Source organism: Rosa chinensis, chromosome 2 (assembly GCF_002994745.2).
Source record: "Rosa chinensis cultivar Old Blush chromosome 2, RchiOBHm-V2, whole genome shotgun sequence".
Classification (NCBI taxonomy): Eukaryota; Viridiplantae; Streptophyta; class Magnoliopsida; order Rosales; family Rosaceae; genus Rosa; species Rosa chinensis.
The window spans coordinates 17943979-17964644 of NC_037089.1; the positions used below are offsets into that span (position 1 = coordinate 17943979).

Consider the following 20666-nt stretch of genomic DNA (forward strand, 5'->3'; position numbering starts at 1 on the left):
CCAAAACAGTAAATAAAATGCAGCTCCACCCGCCACCACGCGCCACCCACAGTGGCCGCGCGTGGGGTCCACGCGCCACGGGCAAACCACCACCAATGGCCACCAAATTTTGGCAGCACCACCTACTCAACAGAGCCAACGTATTTCACAACTACAACAAGTTCCAATTTTACCTTGAAGGGCTCCAATTTGACCGTTGAACACAAACCCAGAAAACCCAAGAACCCTAGAATCGGGTTCTCCTTGATTCTCCTTCTACACTGCAAATCGAGACTCAAGACTAGGGGCAAAACAATCCTTGGCAAAAACCGCGCCTTCGACGGTGGTTTAGTGGCCAGAATCGCCGGAAATCGACGAAACCTCCGTTCGGCTACAGTAAACTTCACCGCTAATTTCCGAGCTCCTCCGGTCGAGCTACCGCAAGACACCACCCCAGGCGTGACCAGGGAGAGAAGGCGAGCCTGTAGGTGTCCGGGTTCAGTTGTGGGTAGGCCGGAAACGGACGAATTCGAGGGTGAACAAAACAGGACCGAAGAGGAAGGAGTCGGGGGAGAGGAGAGAGAGAGTTACCTTGGGTTTCCGAAAATGGAAACCTACAGTGGTAACTTTCCATATATATATTTTACTACCATGAACAATAACTTCCACATTTTAAGCTATAACTTTCACATACGAACTCCGATTTAAGTGTACCATATGTCCACGGACTCGGTTTAACGTCCCCTACAACTTACGTGAAGGAAATTTTCTCAAATTGTTAACCCATAAAAAGTCAACTTCTAGCCACCCCCCTAAAAGATAAAACTATAACCGCGAATGGTAAAACATACAGTAATTCGTGTAACTCAGTAAAAGGGGTAAATCGGATGTGGGGTGTAACAGTCCCGAAGATTAATAAATTCTGGCAACAAAACTTTTGTTTTCTTTGTGACTTTTCTCTAAAAAAAAGAGAGATAAATGTCATATTCTCCTTATAAAAAAGAGGAATAATGACCACAAAAAAAAACTAATTTTCAGGTGGGCCGAACACAACCAATCCCACCCTATTCCCAACACAACTCAATAGAAACACTAGCCCAATGAGGCAAGGATTCCTTAAAACTTGCAGAAAACTCCAGCCAGCCGCTGCCGTAAAGATCTTTCCAGCTAGAGGCATCTCCTTGCTGGTCACAACCAGCCACTTCAACCACGAACCTGCTTCCACAGATTCAGTTCTGGTCAAGCACCATATGCTCCCATGACTACTGTTTAGGGCCTAAAATATGGATTTGAATTAAGCTATTAACGATCTGCTAGGTTATCGGGTTGGGCCAGATTGAATTTTGTTATTACTAATCGGATTTGGATTTAAGTTGATGCACTCCAAACCAAATCCAATTACAGGTCTAATCAAAACCATAGAATGCGTAAGCCCACCTCACACAATATTTTACCTATTTTGAAACCAAGTGTTAATTTGCTCAATTTTAATCACATTGTGAGTACAGCTATTGCTTTTCTTGGCGAGCAGTGTGTTGTAGACTGGGACGAGTCTAAAGTTGATTGGTCTGCCAATTTCTTACATTCCCGGATTGCAGATTCTGATGTTTTGATCGTCAAACTCAAGGTCATGATAATGTTTCTGTTGTTGGTAATTAACTTGAAGAGGTTGAAGATCTTCTTTCAATTTTTGCTAGTTTCTCTATAAGTGTTTTAGAGCAGTGTTATATTATACAAGGACAAACACCTCTTGGTATGTTCTATCTTAGCTCTAGGATTTGTCACAGCTTCTGAAATGATAAGGCATGTCATTCGAAACGATTATTATTGTTAACTGATTCAATGAACTTACTTTTCCAAAAAAAAAAAAAAGTGTAGGATGTAATGTATAGAGGGGACCGGAAGAGTATGAACTCTTACGGTGCGTTTGAATGAGAAAATTATGAAATCTGTAGGAATTTATAAATGATGGAATCTTTAACTCCATCAATCTAAAATTCCATTAATTGCAATTTCTATTGTTTGGTTGTATCTATTTAGAATTTGAAATGTGTAATAAATTAAGAAAGTTTAATATAAATAAAAAAAATAGAAAAAAGCTTTGTTTTGGAAATGAAAATTGAATGTTGCAAAAAAATTCGTAAATAACACCTATTTTGGTGGAAATTAAAGTGGAGAATTTAAATAATGAATTCCTTCATTATTTTTTTTTCAAAGAGAAATTTAAAATTGTTTTAGGGAATCGATATTTGAGAGGAAATTGCTGTGTATACTCATTGATAATAGGGGCCTCTTTATATAGAGGATTACAATGCATAGAATTTCAATTATATAAGGAAAGTAATCGTATATTGAATAGGAATCTAGATCCTTCTAATTTAACCCTATTACCACTAGATCAAATAACCTAGAGTTTGGGCCAAACACAAATTAGGGTTTACTTGAACACTCCCCCTTGTGTTGCCCAAATGTGGTGCTTCTCTCGTTGCCTAGTTAAAAACCTTGCCGAGTAACAAAAATCCAGTGGGACAAAAATAACCTCGGTCGAAGGGGAAAAAGAGCACAACAGACCCTTCACGTTTTGAGGTGAACATGTAGACACCTCTCCCCCTGATGTCTGTGTCTCCCCCTGATGACTACGATCATGGGAGTGCAGATAATTTCCGCAAGCCAATTCTTGCCACATGTTTCGTGAACGTGGATTTGGGCAATGACTTAGTAAACAAGTCTGCCACATTATCCTCAGATCGAACCTAGTTCACTTTGTTATTTGAGGAGAGTCTGTTGTTGCTGATTATGCTTGGTGTTGTCGCTTTTGATGTAGCCTTGCTTCATTTGTTCAAAACGAACAACATTATCCTAAATGCTCGTAGGCTTATCTTGTGGTAGACTTCAAACCACAATTTTTCGAACATGCGTGATTATGGATCCAATCCATAAACATTCACGTACCACTTCGTGAAGAGCAATAATATCTGCATGGTTCGAAGATATAGCGACTACGGTCTGTTCTGTAGACCTCTAAGATATCATTGTCTTTTCCCATGGTGAACACTTAACCAGTTTGGGAGCGACCTTTGTGTGGGTCAAAGAGGTACCCAACATCAGCAAAACCTTCCAAAACACTTATATCGTTTTGGGATGGGGATAGAGAACGCAGGCCAGTGTTGGCGGCATTTCTGGTGTGTGCTGGGTCTGAATCCATCTTCTCTCTGTAGGGATAGAACAAGCCCATATCAATCGTACATCTCAAGTACTAAAAGATATCTTTTACACCAATCAAAATGGCGTCGCGTTGGCGCAGAACTATACTTTAGCTAACAAGTTCACTGCAAACGAGATGTCCGGTCCTGTGCATTGAGCTAAGTACAATAATGCGCCTATTGTACTCAAGTAAGGCACTTCTGCCTCTAGCACATCTTCGTCATTATTCTTCAGACGAAGAGGGTCCTTTTCAGGATCAAGACTACGGACAATCATGGGGGTGCTTGAAGGTTTGACCTTGTCAAAATGCCTAAGCATCTATCGACACGATGCTCAAGTTCCAAACTGAGACATAATCGTGTTCTCCCATAATCCTTCATCTCAAAATCAGATTTCAAGTGTTCCGCTGTTTCCCTTAACTCTTTAAGGGCTTCTAATGAAGATCATGTCCAACATGAACCGCAATGGAATCCGAAACTTGTTATGGAACGCGTGGGCATATCCATTCCCAATCAACTAGTCATTTTAGCGAGCGTTTCAACCTCTTTGTAAACGCGCTCCGTGGTCTAGAGCCACTTGACTTGGGTAAATGAAGTTCACCATGAACCTTCATGTATATTTCGTATCTAGATCCCTATAGAAATACGTAGTGACCACATTTGTAAGCTGCATGTTCAGTTATTAGGAAACTACCAAACTGACAGGGTAGTGGAGTGCAATGACATCCATTACGAGAGAATATGTCTCATCGTAGTCAATTTCAGGGCGTTTTATGAGAAGCCTTGCTCCATAAGGCGAGATTACCATATCTTTTTCTCACTACGCTTACTAACGAAGACCCACTAGTCAACAGGTTTTATGTTAGGAGGTGTTGGCATCACTAGCTCGAAAACCTTCCTCTTCGTTAGAGAATCCATCTTAACCTGGATCACATCTCTCCATTTATGCCAAATATCTCTACGTTGGCATTCATTCATCAACGGAGCGTGGTTCGATATCATTTGACTCAACAAACTCATGCGCAACGAAATGCGCAACTACATCATCAATTATGATGGAGTTTCTATCCGACGTCTCAAGTACACTAGTGTAATTTTTATAGAGCTCTATATTCTCATGAATAGGTTCTGATGTTGAGGCGTCCCTCAACGATAACCCTAACCCGGAAGATTCTCATGAGATGGATTTTGAGCCTTGATGATCAAAGGATTGGAATGTGCCAAAGTGTCCTTCGAACCTACGGGCCTCCCATGCATCCTAACTGGGGCTATGGCCTGTAACGCCAGAGTGCCACTCTCTTTGGCGTTGGCGCCATGCCTACCTCCGTGTAGGGTGGCGCTACGTCCTCTCGTAGGGACGTCCTTCCTTGCAAGCTTGTTTGCAGCATATTTATGTGATCTCGTTACTTTAATAGGGATCGAGATGAGACATAGTGGGGACAGACCACGACAATTCCTGTCGTTCCTGCTGAACATCCGTGTTCTTATCTCCCCCTAACGACGGGAAGACTGTCTTATCAAAGTGACAACCCGCAAATCTAGCGGTAATGAGATCACCTTGCAAGGGCATTAAGTGGCGGACGATTGTTGGAGTCCCAAATCCAACTTAGTTGCTGATTCATCTGTAAGGACCTATCATAGAGCACTGTGGCGGCGCAATTGGCACATAAATGGCTCACTCAAATATGCGTAAGTACGATACTTGTACCCAGTCACTAGCTGTAACGCAGAGGTACATTGAGTGGCGGTGGGTCGTAGACAAATTAGCATAGCTGCATGCGATATTGCATCACCCCAAGCGGATATAAGGAGATTGATGCGCATTACCAATGTCCGGACTATCATCGTAGTCGTTTTCGCAAGACCATTTGGGTGTGTACATGGGAACATGATGTCCAACATCAGTCCCATTGCAATATCCATCGAAAGTCTTTCGATGTAAACTCTCTAGCATAGTCAAATCAAATTGACTGAATATGATGATCTGGGGAGTGAGCCCATTGTCATATGATATGTGCTAGGAATGTAGCATAAGCAGCATTTATAGGTGGAAAATGGCACAACACGTGACCAGCGTGTTTGCGTGTCAACCAACATCATGAAATATTTAAGCGTCCACAAGTTGGTTGAATCAATCCACAGAATCCCCATGGATTCTATGTAAGAACAGAATGAATATTTTCATATCCTTTGCATAGGACGGTCTCAGTCCTAATTTCCCTAAGGAATAGGCTTTATAAAACGAGCGAGAGGCTTTGGAAGCAACCAATGAGTATTTTATTTAGGCCTGAGCGTCTGAAACGCTATTTGAAGCAAGTTGGTGATTGCAACATCACCTGGGGCGCCATCACCATGACGGACGCTATCCATGGAATTATGGATAGGGACTGCGTCAGTCCTAGGCTGGTGGTGGACGGAGGCGGTGCCCTAGGCAGCTGCGTCGGTCACACTTAGTCCAGAAATCAACTTTTGATTCATGCTTCGTTTTGCTCGAAAGAAATGATGTCCATGTGAAGTCTTTAGTAGACGGATCATCATATCACGACCAGGATGACCTATCCTGTCGTGACAAAGCCAATATGTGTCTAAATCCAAGAGATCTTCTCTCGTAACTTTATTGGATTTAATAGCTCGAATAGTGACATAAAATCCACTAGAGAGACACATAAACTTCTCTAAGATGCGCCTTTATTCGCAATCATTAGAGGTATTGCAAAGGAACTCATTTCGGTTCTCTACATGCGTTTTCGCATGGAATCCGTCGGCTATTCATAGATGTGATTCGCCCTAGAAGCGTAGAGAGTGTCTGTGACAGTAATTAAGGTGTCATTTGGCAAGTGGAACTTGGGCTCTTCCATGTCCTTGAATTAATACTGATGGCCCAGCCATCGTAGTCACAAAAGTCATATGCTCAGAATTTTATTCATAAGCCAACGGAGTTACATCATTATCTCTTTGACTAAACAAAATATAATCCAAAATGATAGCTAATGCAAAACAATGGTAGTCGTCTAACTTCTTTCGGTAATTCCAAAATAAATGTGACCAGGTGAGTAGAGAGATGTCGGTGGAGCAAGGCTCGCTTAAGTACCACTAATCTCAGAACCTTCCTAGACATCACACTTACTTTGAGTGAGCCTACTTTGAAGAAAAGCTAAACCATTGGCATTTACTACAAAAATTTATGGCAATTGCCTATTACATCTCTTGGAAAAATAAAGATTTAAACAGAATTGGCGATCTATTGAACCCAGCCAGATTTGTAGTCTTCAACCCTTCACTCTAGATCATCTTCTTGATCTTCTTGTTCCATATAGTGGGCTTCTCTTGCTTCACAATATGCTTTGTAGAGCTCTACAAATGTGTGCCCAATAATCAGACACTCCACATCGAGAACATACATCTCTTTGCTCAAACTCCATTGATTGAGGCGCTTTGAAAGCGTCATTTAGATGGCTTTTAGTGTTGGTGGCGCCACCAACATGGCCAGAGGCATTGCCTCCTTCTCTCTGTCCACGTTTACCTCTTCGGTTCCGTGTTCGCCTATTTTGGCGATTACCTTCCCAAGTAGAGCAATTATATGGACCAGAACGTCCAAATGTTTTCCTAATATTAGGGTTTCGCTCTTGGCGCCCTCTCTTTGGAGCGCGACTATAATTGGATTCCAGAATATGCTCTGTTCCCACGGATCTCGAATTATAGTTCTTCACAAGGATGTTGTCATGCTCTCAGTGACATTCATAGCTCCAATGAGCTCATGAAACCTTGTGATTCGTCTTGCAGTAACATCGATTCGATAGTTCTTAGCAACCATCAATGCAGAGACGGGGAAAGTAGAGAGAGTCTTCTCAATTAACATCGCATTTGTGATCTCTTTACCACAGAATTCCATTAAGGATTTAATGCGAAGTGCTTCCGAGTTGTAGTCAAGAACTGACTTGAAATCACAGAAGCGGAGGCTATGCCATCTCACTTCTAGGTCAGGAAGCAGGGAGTCACGGACGTTGCCAAATCTTTCATTGAGTGAGACCCACAGCCTTCTGGGGTCTTCTTCATTCATACACTCGTACTGGAGTGGATCATCCATATGACGAGTCTTTAGGATGATGGCTTTCGCTTTATTTGCCTCTAAGGCTGCTCTATTGGCTTCTAAAGCTTGAGCTTGCTCAACAGTTAGCACGTCCTGGCTAGGCTCGAGAATCATATCTAGGATTCCACCGGCCTTGAGATGCTGGCGGACATCACGAACCCACCTGTGATATCCAGAGCCAGTTGTTCCCAATGGAGCAAAGTCCAATTTGTTCAGGTTACTCATCCTGAAAGAGAACAAGATATTAGGGTTAGTTTCGGAGCGTAAAAGGCTACCACGAAAGCATATAAAATTTCTGAGCGTAGTTGCTCCTAAGAAATTAGGAATTTCTGAGTGTAATTGCTTCCAAGAAATTCAATTCCAAGAGGTATTGGATTAGATCGAAACAATGACGTAAGTGGTCGATCATAAATTCTCCACAAACTCTAAGTTTGGAGATCTCAACAAGCTCCAAGCTTGGAGTGAGCACGAACCCCCACAGTTCGGCTTAATTAGGTCTCCCCTATGATGAAGAAAGGGGGGTAGAAGAAGGGAGGTTGCAAGTCCCCGAAAAAGAAGAGAAATTAAATGTAAAAACTCTAAAAAACGGGAACTTTTAGAAAAATTACCTCGAAATTGGTCGCCGGAAAATTTGGCCCGAAAAAGTTGTCGGAAGTGGCCGGAGCTTGGTGGTGGTCGGCCGGAATTTTCTGACAGTGGGCTGCCCTTCTCCTCTCTTTTCCTCCTTTTTTTTTTTCTTTTGCTTTGGCCCAGGCCTGTATTCCTTCTTTTCTTTTTTCTTTTCTTGCTTCGGCCCAGGCCCACTGGGCTGCTCCCTGCCCTTTTTTTTTTTTCTGCTCATTGGACTGCTGGGCCCTTGCTTCCTTTTGTTTTTTTTTTTTTTTATTTCTTCTTCTGCCCAACACGTGGGCTGCTTCCCTTCTTTTCTTTTTCTTTTTTTTCTTCCGGCTTCTGGGCCGCGCTTCTTCCTCTTCTCCCTTTGTTTTCTTTCTTTCTGGGCTGAGCAGCGATGGGTTTGTGGAGGTGCTGCAATTAATTTTTTTGGGATTCTGACCGGTTCAGGGAATTCCAACTGCCGATTCAGGTGATTTTATGGCGGTTCCGGGAATAAAATTTCCGGTTCCCGGATTCTGGAAGAAAGAGGTCTTCTGTAAAAAAATATAAAGGTAGAAGGTGCAAACCGGGCAGGGTAACTTTTGCTTATTATAGGGGCCGGTTCGGTATTTTTCTGGCCGGTTCAGGGGGTGGCGCCGCCGGTTCTGGACTCCTGGAGTTAAGAGCTTCAAGGTGGGCAGCGGTGGTTTCTGGGATTTGAAGGCTACGAATTTAGAGTTTCAGGGTTAAAACTTCGTGCTGATAACGTGTTTTAGGGAATCGATATTTGAGAGGAAATTGCTGTGTATACTCATTGATAATAAGGGTCTCTTTATATAGAGGATTACAATGCATAGAATCTCAATCATATAAGGATAGTAATTGTACATTGAATAGGAACCTAGATCCTTCTAATTTAACCCTATTACCACTAGATCAAGTAACCTAGAGTTTGGGCCAAACACAAATTAAGGTTTACTTGAACAAAAATGAGTTTTTCTATTAGGACCTCCATATTTGCTCATTTGACCTCTAATCTCATTACACCTCCTATTTGCTTTTTAAAAAGTAAAATTTGCTAAGTAAACCTCTTTCATATACCTAACTTAACTTTACTCATAAAATAAAAATTTTGGGAGCATTAAAGATGAGTTAATGCTCCCATAATTATTTATTTACCACAAAATAAACTTGACATTGTTCAAAAAAAAAAATTGAGATAATTATTGAAAAAGATAATGTAACTAATTAACATAAATTTATCAGGGGTTTTTCAAGCCTATTAGGGCATGTTTACTTACTTGGAATGGGAGGGAATGATTACGGGGTAAATTTATTCATGCATTTACTAACACATAAAGGAATTGGAATGATTCCGAGTAAAAATATTCTCGTGTTTACTAACACATGAAGGAATAGGAATAGGTGTAGCCGTGTAGGTCCGACCTCCTTATAAGGAATCGATTCCTGAATACTCAGGAATTTGATTACGAATGGGGGAGATAGGTTTAGGAATCAACTCCTCCGGAATCAATACCGATTCATTTATTCTCCCATTCCAGTTGTCTCCGATTCATAATTATTTCCATTCCAAGTAAGTAAACGTGTCATGAAAATATTTAGTTTTGTGATGGGTAAGGCCTACTATAGTTTGGAAGACGCCCAGATGAACATAGAGGTTACTGAAGAAAGGAGGTACAGAACTCTTGGATCTGTGGCCAGATATAGCAACGAATTGTGCAACTTGCCACACGCAAGTAGCATTAGGAACAATGCACCCTGAACTGAGCTAACAATCCTGTTCACAAATCACCAATTGACTAGAACTTTTGTTCAGAACAATACTGAAAACCTAGTTCAAAAGATATGCGGAAATGTTTGGGACACACTTTAGAAACATGTCACGTATTAGTGAACCACCGAATTCCAAAATCGCATACTCAAGCTGACCGAGTTCCAGAAACGCTAACTGAATCTGATAAACCATAAACTCCAAAATTCGCATAATTGCCACACCATACTCTGAATGAAACAATCAATGATATTAGTAGAAATTGGACCTTACAAAGGACGGTACGCAGAATCACTTCAACAATCATGAACATCGACGGAAAATGGGTTTTGAAATGAAATCAGGCAGTTTCTGATTTTTAACATTATTCCCCAAATCATCTATTTGCTATTGCATACATCAAATGTATAAGAAACTTGAAAATTCATATTCCAGCAATCACAATAAGGATGGATCAAGAAAAATTCATACACATTGACAATCAAAAAATCCGAAACAGAAAATCATTTAATCAATAACTGTGAACAAGTGAGCTAAGGCCCTGAGGGTGAATTCTTCTCGGCCCTGATGAATAAAGATCAACTACAAATTTCCATTGGAAGTATCCTCGCTAACTGACCACCTTCTGAATGTGCAAGGAACAAAACTCCTACCTGAAAAAAACCCGAACTTTGTTCTAAACAATGTCAATGGATTATTGCTACTTGATGGAGCGATGGTAACAGCTACATGATCAAGCGGAAACTCCATGGAGCTTTCTACACCTCCACTCAAACCAGCAGCACCATCCGAAGGTACAATTTCTCCAGAATCCCAATTAACAATCAATGATCCTCTCCTTTCCCGCAACCATTCTGCAACCTCACCACTCACACCTTTGCACTTCTTGACCTTAATCTTGGCCAAATTGGGGCAACCCCAAGCAAGCGTTTCAAGTCCAACATTCGAAATCGGGCACCCCTTAATACACAGCTTCTTCAATGCTACACATTTGGCAGCAATACAAGTGAATTCAGCATCTCCAATTGTTCCACTGCCGCAAAGAGCCAACCTCTCCAATTTTTTGCAATTGGAAGCGATTGCAGTCAAGCTCAAAGAAGTAGGATTAACACCGATCAACACAAGCTCTTGAATGTCAGGGCAATCTTTAGCTACAGCAATCAAACCCTCATCCCCAATTCTATTAGTCCTCCATCCATCAATGTGAAGCTTCCTCAGTAACTTGCAATGTTCAGCAACACAAATAAGCCCGAAATTCGAACACTCGGGGGCCTTAACAATGTGCAAGACCTCCAAATTCGAGCATTTGGCAATCGCCGAAAGCCCCAAATCGGTCACTTGAATCCTCTCGAGATGAATTTCAGTCAATCCCCTGTTCCCATTTCCAAGCATTTCCAAAACCCTATCCCAATCTCCCAAACATCTAAACAATTTCAAAGTCTTAAGGTTTTTCGAGCTTACAATCAGCGGTCCAAAGCACTGGCCATTCAGTATCTCCTTCAGGCAGATCGATTTCAGCGTCGACGGCGTTTTGCCGGCTCCGATCTGCTCCGACGCGTCGTGGATCCCCCGGAGCCGCTTCACCGATAGCTCCTCGAGCGCCGTGCAGTACTCGAGCACGGCGTTCATGGCCTTGGCGCCGAACATGCACGACCCGACGGAGAGCTTCTTCAATCCGGTAGAATTCTGAGCGAACGCCGCCATTCCGAGGTCGGTGATTTCCCGGCAGCCGCGGAGCTTGAGGCGCGTGAGGCTCTTGCAGCGAACGGAGATCAAGACCAGAGCGTCGTCGTCTATGCTAATCGATTTCCGGTCAGATCGAAGCGCGAGCTTCGTGACGGAATCGAATCGAGTAAAAATACAAGGAATGAAAGGCAAGATTCCGGCCTGGGCGTTCAGAGAGAGACGGTGGCGGTGCTCGCCGTCGACGCGGAGCCACCGCTTGCAGACGACCGAGCTACGCTTCCGGTCGCCGGAGCCGAGGAAATGGAAAATGATCCCCAAGCACTCGTCGGGGAGATCTAAGGTGTAGTCGCGACCATCGGCGGTCTCAAAACGGTCAGATTCGTCGTCGCTTTGGTCCGCCGTTGACATAACCGGTATGTGCTTGAAGCTGAATCGGCGGCTGGGGGAGATTTCTCGCTGCGGTGGAGCCTCGGGAATTGAAGAGGACTGTCCCATTAGAGAGAGAGAGAGGCTGTGGTTGTGGTGGTGGGTGGCGAATGAGGATAACGCGGCGCCGAAGGAGGGGGGAGAGAGAAAGAGAGAGAGACGCGGTGGTTGGGTTTGAATTGATTAATTCAAGGTGGGGGGTGTTATGAATGGTAGTCAGGTGTGTGCGTGAAGGGTTATATAGTGGTTATAATAAGGCGTGTGGTGCGTGAAGTCGGGTCGTGCATCATATAATTCACGTATTGAGGGGGATGGACGTGTGTTCCTCCATTTGTCCGTAATTTACTAAATTAGAAGCTTTAAATTACTCATCTCATTATTCCTGTATGTACAGACATTTTGAGGAATCAAACACACGTTTGGCATGTAATCTCCCAGATGAATTCTGTTCAAAGAGACAGTGTCTTATTGACTTTGTAAACTGGTATTTAACTCAACTTGTAAGATCGTAAACAGTATAATTTTGATTTTGTTTTGGTTTCGTTTGGTTTGTGCTGGAAAAAGAAAACGAGGTGAGATTACACTACATGTTGTTTGCAACTTAGGTGTCGGGTGGCTAATAGGAGCCCCTATCGGAACGAGTACCCATCTTTTCTATTTTATGTTTTGAGTCAGGCATATTGTTCATTGTTGCAACTTTGGTCATTGGATTTGGTTCTCGTTGGAGTGCAATGTGAATTGTGTCATACATCCTCCCTTTGGCAGTAGTGACGAGTCATTCTGGCTCTTAGATTGTGCACGTTTTCTTATAATTCGTTAGTGTATGCTAGTGGTCATTGATCCTGATACTTATTTTGGAATGATAATGGAAGTAGGGTATATAGTAGAGGTCGCTCTTTGATAACCTCGTGGTAGGTTATCTCTGCAAATTTTCAGCAAAATTAATAATCGTTAAAGTATATTCATAAATGTGATTTACAATTATAAACATGAATGATTTAGGTTGGATATATTCAGTTCGTCCATTGATTTAATCCAATTCAATACCTTAACAATCATCTTTGGCTGAAAAATTTACAGAAATAATCTATACATTAGGATCTAAAAACTAAACGATTGAGATATCGAAATAAGATTAAAAAAAAAAAGTGGACCTCACAAGAGATCCCTTAAAATGAATGAAAAAAAAAAAAAAAACCTCTTTAGACTTTTGAGTCGAATTATTGATGACAAGAAACGAACTACCTTTAAGTTTGTAGTGTAAAGCTATTTGAAATGTCTTTGTTCATGTTTCCAATTTATCTCTTTTTGATTGATACATTGACGAATAGGGATGGCAATGGGGAATGTAGGGTAAGGGGATTAAATTACCATCTCCATATCCGACTTCATTCCTGATCCCCTTACCCGCCCCAATCCCAGTAATAAAATACTGGGGATTCCCCGTCCCCGTCCCCATTGGGGATTAGGTCCCTGTACCCGCCTCAATCCCCGTTAACAATATTACTAATTTATTATATAAAAATTCATACAAATAATTATGAATTGTAAAATATGAAGTTAAAATCAAACATCAAAATAAAATAAATTTCTTATTTCAATCAAGAAAAATTGACATGTTGATAAAAATCTTTTATTAAAAGGATATTCTTCTTTTTTAACATATTTATTAACAGAATTTAAATATTGACAAAAAGATGAAGTTTACATAAATATTTATTTATAAATAATATCAAAAATATATATAATAAATAATATATATATATATATATATTATTTCAGATAATTCTTATTGGGTGGGTATGGGGATGGGGATCAAAATACCATCCCCGCCCCATGCCCGATTTCAGAATTCGAATACTGGGGATCCCCATCCCCGTTACCTGATTTCACCTGAATTTCTCCCTGTTAGGGTCGAATACCGAATGGGAATTTTTGTCATCCCTATAATGGCGAACAAGAAAAGTTTACTCTAGAGAGGCGAATTTATATCGACTAGCTAGGGTATCACCAAAGCTTCTCTCAAAAGCCAAAGAATTTTTTTTTTTTTTTTGCAACTATAAAATTGGTGAACACCACAAAGGAATAACTACAAACCTCTGTTACACAGACCACCCCACAACTTTAAACATGTGACTATCTATTTAGGCTTATGGATTTTCTTTTGGTTGCTTTTCACATTCGAATTTCAAATTAGTTGATGTCATTATTTTCCTATTTTGTGAAAAGAAAGTAAAGTAAACCACTTAGTCTGGTAAGGTTGGTTAAGCAGCTTAGCATGAAACCCTCATGTATAGCATTCGAGTTCCAACTCTCACTAGTTTGTGTTTAGTAGGTTTGAGGAGCCTTCAGGTTCGTGTGTATGCGGCGAGAGATTAGTCTAGCTTTACTGAAATACCCTCATGGACCTCGATCCGAATATTGACTGGGTGGTGTCTTACTAACTCGCCAACATAACTGAAATGACTTACTATTTCATCCCCAATCAAAAAAATAAAAATAAAAAAAATAAAATAATTTTAGCTCGTATTTCATGCAACCGTTCACAAATCACCACAGTTACAAGTCCTTGTAAACTTCTAAGCAGCAAAATCACTGTTAACCATAGACTTCAAGGCTCAAGCAACGAACAAATGTCAATCACGTAGTCGACATTCACCAAATGTAAATTCAACAATAAAATCTGACTCAATCAAACCCTAAAGAGATGAACAAGTAAGTTTTGTACAAATACAAACTCCTTTAGAATTCCACATTGTATGCACAAGAGTACTTGTCATATACTATCCACATCATAATACTTTCCAAAAGCTAATGTAATCCGTTATAATATATGAAATGAAACCATCAAAATGGGATACTCCGTGACCTCCTCGCAATCTCCATAGCCGACCCTCCTCCATGTATTATCAAACTCATTATCCACCCAACTGCCGGCCCCGTCATACACACCCTTTAATTTATTCATCATCATTTTCTCTCTTCCATTATTTATTTCATTTCGAAATTTCAACTCCACGCCATTGCGTAATTATCTGTCTGTGGAATCAGAATGAATGTAAATTATGCGACTCACTGTTTGTCTCTGTTCCTCTCATGGGTCTTGTCTGAATGATAAGCAAGGGTTCCAGAAAGAAAGGAATGGAGGATGCCCTGAGTTGACCAGAAACAAAACAAAGAACAGAGAGAGGAATTCCCTTTTGACTACTACCTGGTCTAATCTTCTTGGGTTAATTCTGAGTTCAATAACTTTAATTTGCTAGAACAGACTTGGACCATTTTGTTTGGAATTGGAAAATGTGGAGCAAGTCATTTTCAGTTTCTATTGAGTCTCGTGGACTGTTTTGATCCTCTTCTGTGTTTGGAACAAAGGGAAAAAAACAGAGGTTTAATTATAGTTTGTGACTAGTCATGCATGGTTAGTCTATAATATATCAATTAGCTTCATGCATTGGTAGATTAATTTGAGACATCTCTATCTTTGTATCGAAATAATCTACCTCTATATTGAACTAAATTTACTTGTGTCTTAAAATTTTTTGGTCATGCATTCTTCCTTTTTCTTTATCATAATGAAGTTTATGAAAAGAAAAGGGATCAATATATCAAAAGAAGAAAAGAAGAAGATGACTCGAGTGTAATCTCCACTAATCTAATCTTTTCTTTCTTTAGAAAAGCGTGTCATGATTCAAACCCTACACTTCTATTCTATGTAAAACGTAACGTGGATTCTTATTTTTTGTGCAATCTAAAGCAAGCACCAAAAGCAAACTAACTCAATGGGAATAGTTATGAACTCATGATTCTTATGACTTCTGTTACCCTACACTTCAAAACTAATTTCTTTGAAACCCTACACTTTATGCAAAACGTGATACAGATTCTTACATCTGGTGCAATCCAAATCACCAAATGACAAAGAACTCCATGGGAATAACTATGAACTCACGAGTCTTATAAATTTAGTTATACTTACAGATTGGCGGAGCCGCGGAGTTGCAGGTGTTGGTGAAAATAATCTTAGCTATAATTATATATGCTAAATAGTTTCATGTATATAAATGTTTATCTTAAAATTATAGATGAGATGTTTGTTAAAATATCTAAAAAAAGGTTATCCGCGAGTAATATTACCATGTGAATAAGAATGTGCTAATAGGTTAAAATAAAATGTTCGACGAAATGGCTTAAACAAATTAAGACAATAATATATGGAGATGCCTGGCAAATCGTCTAAAAACAAATCTTGAATGCTATTTGCCTCAAAATCGTCTCAGCAGATCGAAATGAGGGTCGAGGGACTTGTGGTTAAATTGTCATTCTTGATGCGTGGGCGTGCCAACTCGCGGCCGGATGGCCAAGCGAGATTCAGATCTGATTTGCGCTTGTATTTGACTGATTTCAAGTGATTGTAGGCCGAGGAATGAACCCTCTCGGCCGTTAGGTTCTAATGCCTCTGTTACAAGGACTTCGGTTAGGTGTTAACCTTGACCGGAATCTTCGATCACGTTCACTTCTTGGGTAAACTCAAAGGTTCGGGTGATAAGTGAGAGATCTATCGGGTGAAGATACTCGCAACTCATGGTGAAGATGGTGAAGTGAACTCGGTTGTCAAAGCATTGTGAGGTGATATGTGTGTGAACAGCAAATCACATTGATCTAATCCGGACTGGCAGAAAGAGATCAATTGACAAAAATTCTATGTTACGAACTACTCCTAGGTGCGATAATTAAAGTGCATATAAAGTAAATGAACAAGAAAGTAAAGTGCTTAAATGTAAAGTACTGAAATGAAATTGAGAAACTAGAAATTAAAACAAGTTATGAAAGTTAAATCAAAGGCAAAGTACCTATGAGATAGCAAGAGAAAAGTTTGTGAATAAAAGTTGTATATTGATTTATTTGTGTGGTGCAAGACCCTTGACAATGAGTTACATGGCACTATATATACAGATCAAAAACCCTAGTTAACTTGTCCTCAAAGACGTGGAAATTAAGTAAGATTCGACTTTCTTTTCAGATAGATTTGTCCATAAATATTTTGATATGGCTGATATCTAGAATCTTCACAGTTGAAATCCTTAATTGGTTTGAACTCTTTCCTTTTGAAAACTCCTTCATTGAATAGACTTCTTAGCCGAGATTATTATTTGGGCTTGGCTGAACACTTTTAGCCTTCCTCTCAGCCCGTCTGTGCATTCACCCATTTAAACTTAGATTATCCAAATACATGGTTGTATGATCCACTTCACTGATCTTTGGGTCGTTTAACCCAAAAACTCAAGTCTCGGCTAGGTGACCGAACGATGCATTAATATTCTTAGTTGTACGACCCAAAACTCCAACCTCGATCGAGTCATTGAACAACGCCCTGTCGTACGACTCGAAACTTTAATCTCGGTCGAGTGACCGATCGACACCTTCACTTCAGTCACGTCCCAAAAACTATCAAGTGACCGAGAAACTCTAATTTCAGTCAACACTTCATTTTGGTCGTACGACCTAAATTCTATATTCTCAGTTGTACGACCCAATGCTTATTTGGCCAATTTTCTTATCTCGGTTGAATGACCAATTAACTTCATTCTCAGCCGAATGACCGAGTGACTTCATTTTTGGCCCTTAACTAATCTCATCCAAAACTCTCTCTCATCCCAAAGCGAGGACTTAGCAGACCGATGTGCAAAAAATAGGTGCAAACAATTGCGCTACAATTCCACCGTCTAGCCAACAACTCCTTATTGGATTATACTCCTGATTGTAATATGTTATGAAATGTTTGGTCGACAGTATTGGACAAACGAATAGCATTTTGGTGGATTTGTTTTAACTTCTCTTATTTTCTTTGCTAAGACTTATTCTAATGGTTAATGACATCGCCAAGTGTTGACGAAGTGGTATTAGCTCAGTGGTTAGAGCACTCACTACCTATGTACGAAGTCATGGGTTCGAGTCACCATGAGGGCAGGAGTGAAACCCTTTGATTCTCTTTATAAAATAAGAAGGGAAAAAAAAAAGACATCGCCAAGTGTTCCCTAACATGTATGAGACAAAATATCAGAAACTCCCATCATGAATTCCTGTCCAAACAAATAGTTGGATAATGGAGATGTAGTAGATAAAACGAGTAACGAGCACTCATGCTAGAATATTATCATTCATCGATCCTTCTGGTTTTGAAGTCAAAATTTGAGTTTCACAATTTGCGGTCAGACCCAACAAAAAATGGGAAATTACACCATTATATTCTTGAAAGATTGGTGTTTGATGATTCGTCAATCCTTGATTCAACCTCTGGTCAAATTACGTATAATTTATAATGGACTCCTCTTTTCTATGAACTGCTTCACTATGAAGTTTCCGCAGTTTGAAACTTCGAAGATGATGGTGAAGTATTATGGTATTGGTCAAAAGACTAATTATATAGACATACGGTCATACGGTGACATATTGTGGCCACTGTGTGCACATATTCAAATGTGGTGTGGCAATTTGATCAATTAGTCAACCAAGGACCAGCTAGCTAGTGCCGCAAATTCCCTGGTTAAACACAAAATGCTAATTACTTTTTAGATTCTTATGTTTTTATACAGTTGTGTGTGTATATTCTTTCGTTTGATTTCCAAGAATCTGACAAATTTTTTCTAGTTATGCATATTCAATGATTGGGGCTTCATATAGATTCAAATTGAAGGATCGATAAAAAATTCTACTGATACAATGAATAAATATATAGTCTTTAAAAAAAAAGAATAAATATATATATTTGTATTAACAACACCGCAAGATGGAACATGAAAGCTTTCAAATATTTCGTTCGCCTCCTATTTTATACAATATTTCAATAAGAGGTGGCCAAAAATGATATAATTATTTGATAGTGTTTTAGGGAATCGATATTTGAGAGAGAAATTATTGTCATTGATAATATGGGTCTCTTTATATAGAGGATTACAAGGCATAGAATCAGAGTTGTACAACGAAAGGTAATCATACATTTATTGGATATCTCTAAAATTCTTCGAGATTATCTCTAATTCTAACCCTATTTCCATTAGAGCAAGTAACATCGAGTTTGGGCAAGACACAAATTCTGGATTTACTTGAACACTCCCTCTTGTGTTACCCAAACATAGTGCTTCGACCTCTTGTTGCTTCATTAAAAACCTTGCTGAATAACAAAAACCCTGTGGGACAAAAATAACATCGATCGAAGGGAAAAGAAATCACAACACACCCTTCACGTTTCGAGATCAACATGTAGATATCTCCCCCTGATGTCTGCGTCTCCCATTGATGATTACAATCATGGGAGTTCATATAACTTCCGCAAGCTAATGCTTGCAACATGTTTCTCGAACGTGGATTTGGGCAATGACTTAGTAAACAAGTCTGTCACATTGTCCTTATTAGATCGAACCTGGTTCGCTTTGATCTTGAGGTGCTTCTTTTATTGCTGATTGTAGAAGAACTTGGGTGATATGTGCTTGGTATTGTCTCCTTTGATGTAGCATTGCTTCATTTGTTCAATGCAAGCAGCATTATCCTCATAAATGCTGGTAGGCTCATCTGTGGAAGACTTCATACCACAATTGCTTTGAATGTGCGTAACTATGGATCTAAGCCATATACTTTCACGGACTGCTTTATGAAAAGCAATAATCTCTGCATGGTTTGAAGAAGTAGTGAATAGGGTATGTTTTGTAGACCTCCAAGATATCGCGGTCTTACCCATAGTGAATACATAACCAATTTGGGAACGACCTTTGTGTGGGTCAGAGAGGTACCCAGCATTAGTAAAACATTTCAAAACACTTATGTCGTTTTAGGATGGGGAAAGAGAAGCAGACCACTGTTGGTGACGTTCCTGACATATGATGGATCTGAATCCATCTTCTCTTTGTAGGGATAGAACAAGCCCATATCGATAGTACCACTTAGGTATCAAAAGATATCTTTAACACCAGTCCAATGGCGTCGTGTTAGTGTAGAGCTATATCTTGCTAACAAGTTCACAGTGAAAGAGATGTCTGGTCTCGTGCATTGACCTAAATACAATAATGTGCCTATTGCACTTAGGTAGGGCACTTTTGCCTTTAGCACGTCTTCATCATCATCTTTTGGACGGAATGGATCCTTCTTTGGATCAAGACTATGGATGACCATTAGGGTGCTTGAAGGCTTAACTTTATCAGTATTAAAATGCCTAAGCATATTTTGGTATAAGCTAATTGATGAATCAGAATACCATCTTCACGGTGCTCAAGTTCTAAACTAAGGCAAAACTGTGTTCTCTCAAGATCTTTCATCTCAAACTCGGATTTCAAGTGTTCAGCGGTTTCCCTTAACTCTTTAAGGGTGCCAATTATGTTCATGTCATCAACATAAACCGCTACTATTGCAAATCCGGAACTTGTTCTTTTTATGAACACACATGGGCATAGTTCATTGTTAACATATCCCTTCCCAATCAAGTAGTCACTTAGATGGTTATACCACATCCGTCCGGATTGCTTCAATCCATATAGTGAACGTTTCAATCTTATTGCAATCGCTCTCCGTGGTTTAAAGCCACTTGATTTGGGTAACTAAAGTCCATCAGGGACCTTCATGTATATCTCTGTATCTAGATCCCCATATAGATACACAATAACCACATCCATGAGCTGCATGTTCAGTTTTTCAGAAACTACCAAACTGACAAGGTAGCGGAACGTAATAACGTCCATTATGGGAAAATATGTCTCCTCGTAGTCGATTCTAGAGCGTTATGAGAAGCCTTATGCCACAAGGCGAGCTTTGTACCTTATAATCTCGTTTCTCTCATTACACTTTCTAACGAATACCCATTTATGACCAACTGGCTTGGTGTTGGGTGGTATTGGCACGACTTGCC

At 40.1% G+C, this 20666-nt stretch overlaps 1 protein-coding gene across 1 annotated transcript; it reads right to left on the bottom strand.

Annotated features, from left to right (window-relative positions):
* Window positions 1-10064: 10064 nt before the first annotated feature.
* Window positions 10065-11996, bottom strand: LOC112187180 (F-box protein SKIP2). Its single transcript, XM_024325860.2, has one exon. It carries the CDS (start codon window positions 11837-11839, stop codon window positions 10241-10243), a length of 1599 nt encoding a protein of 532 aa, XP_024181628.1. The 5' UTR covers window positions 11840-11996; the 3' UTR covers window positions 10065-10240.
* Window positions 11997-20666: the final 8670 nt, after the last annotated feature.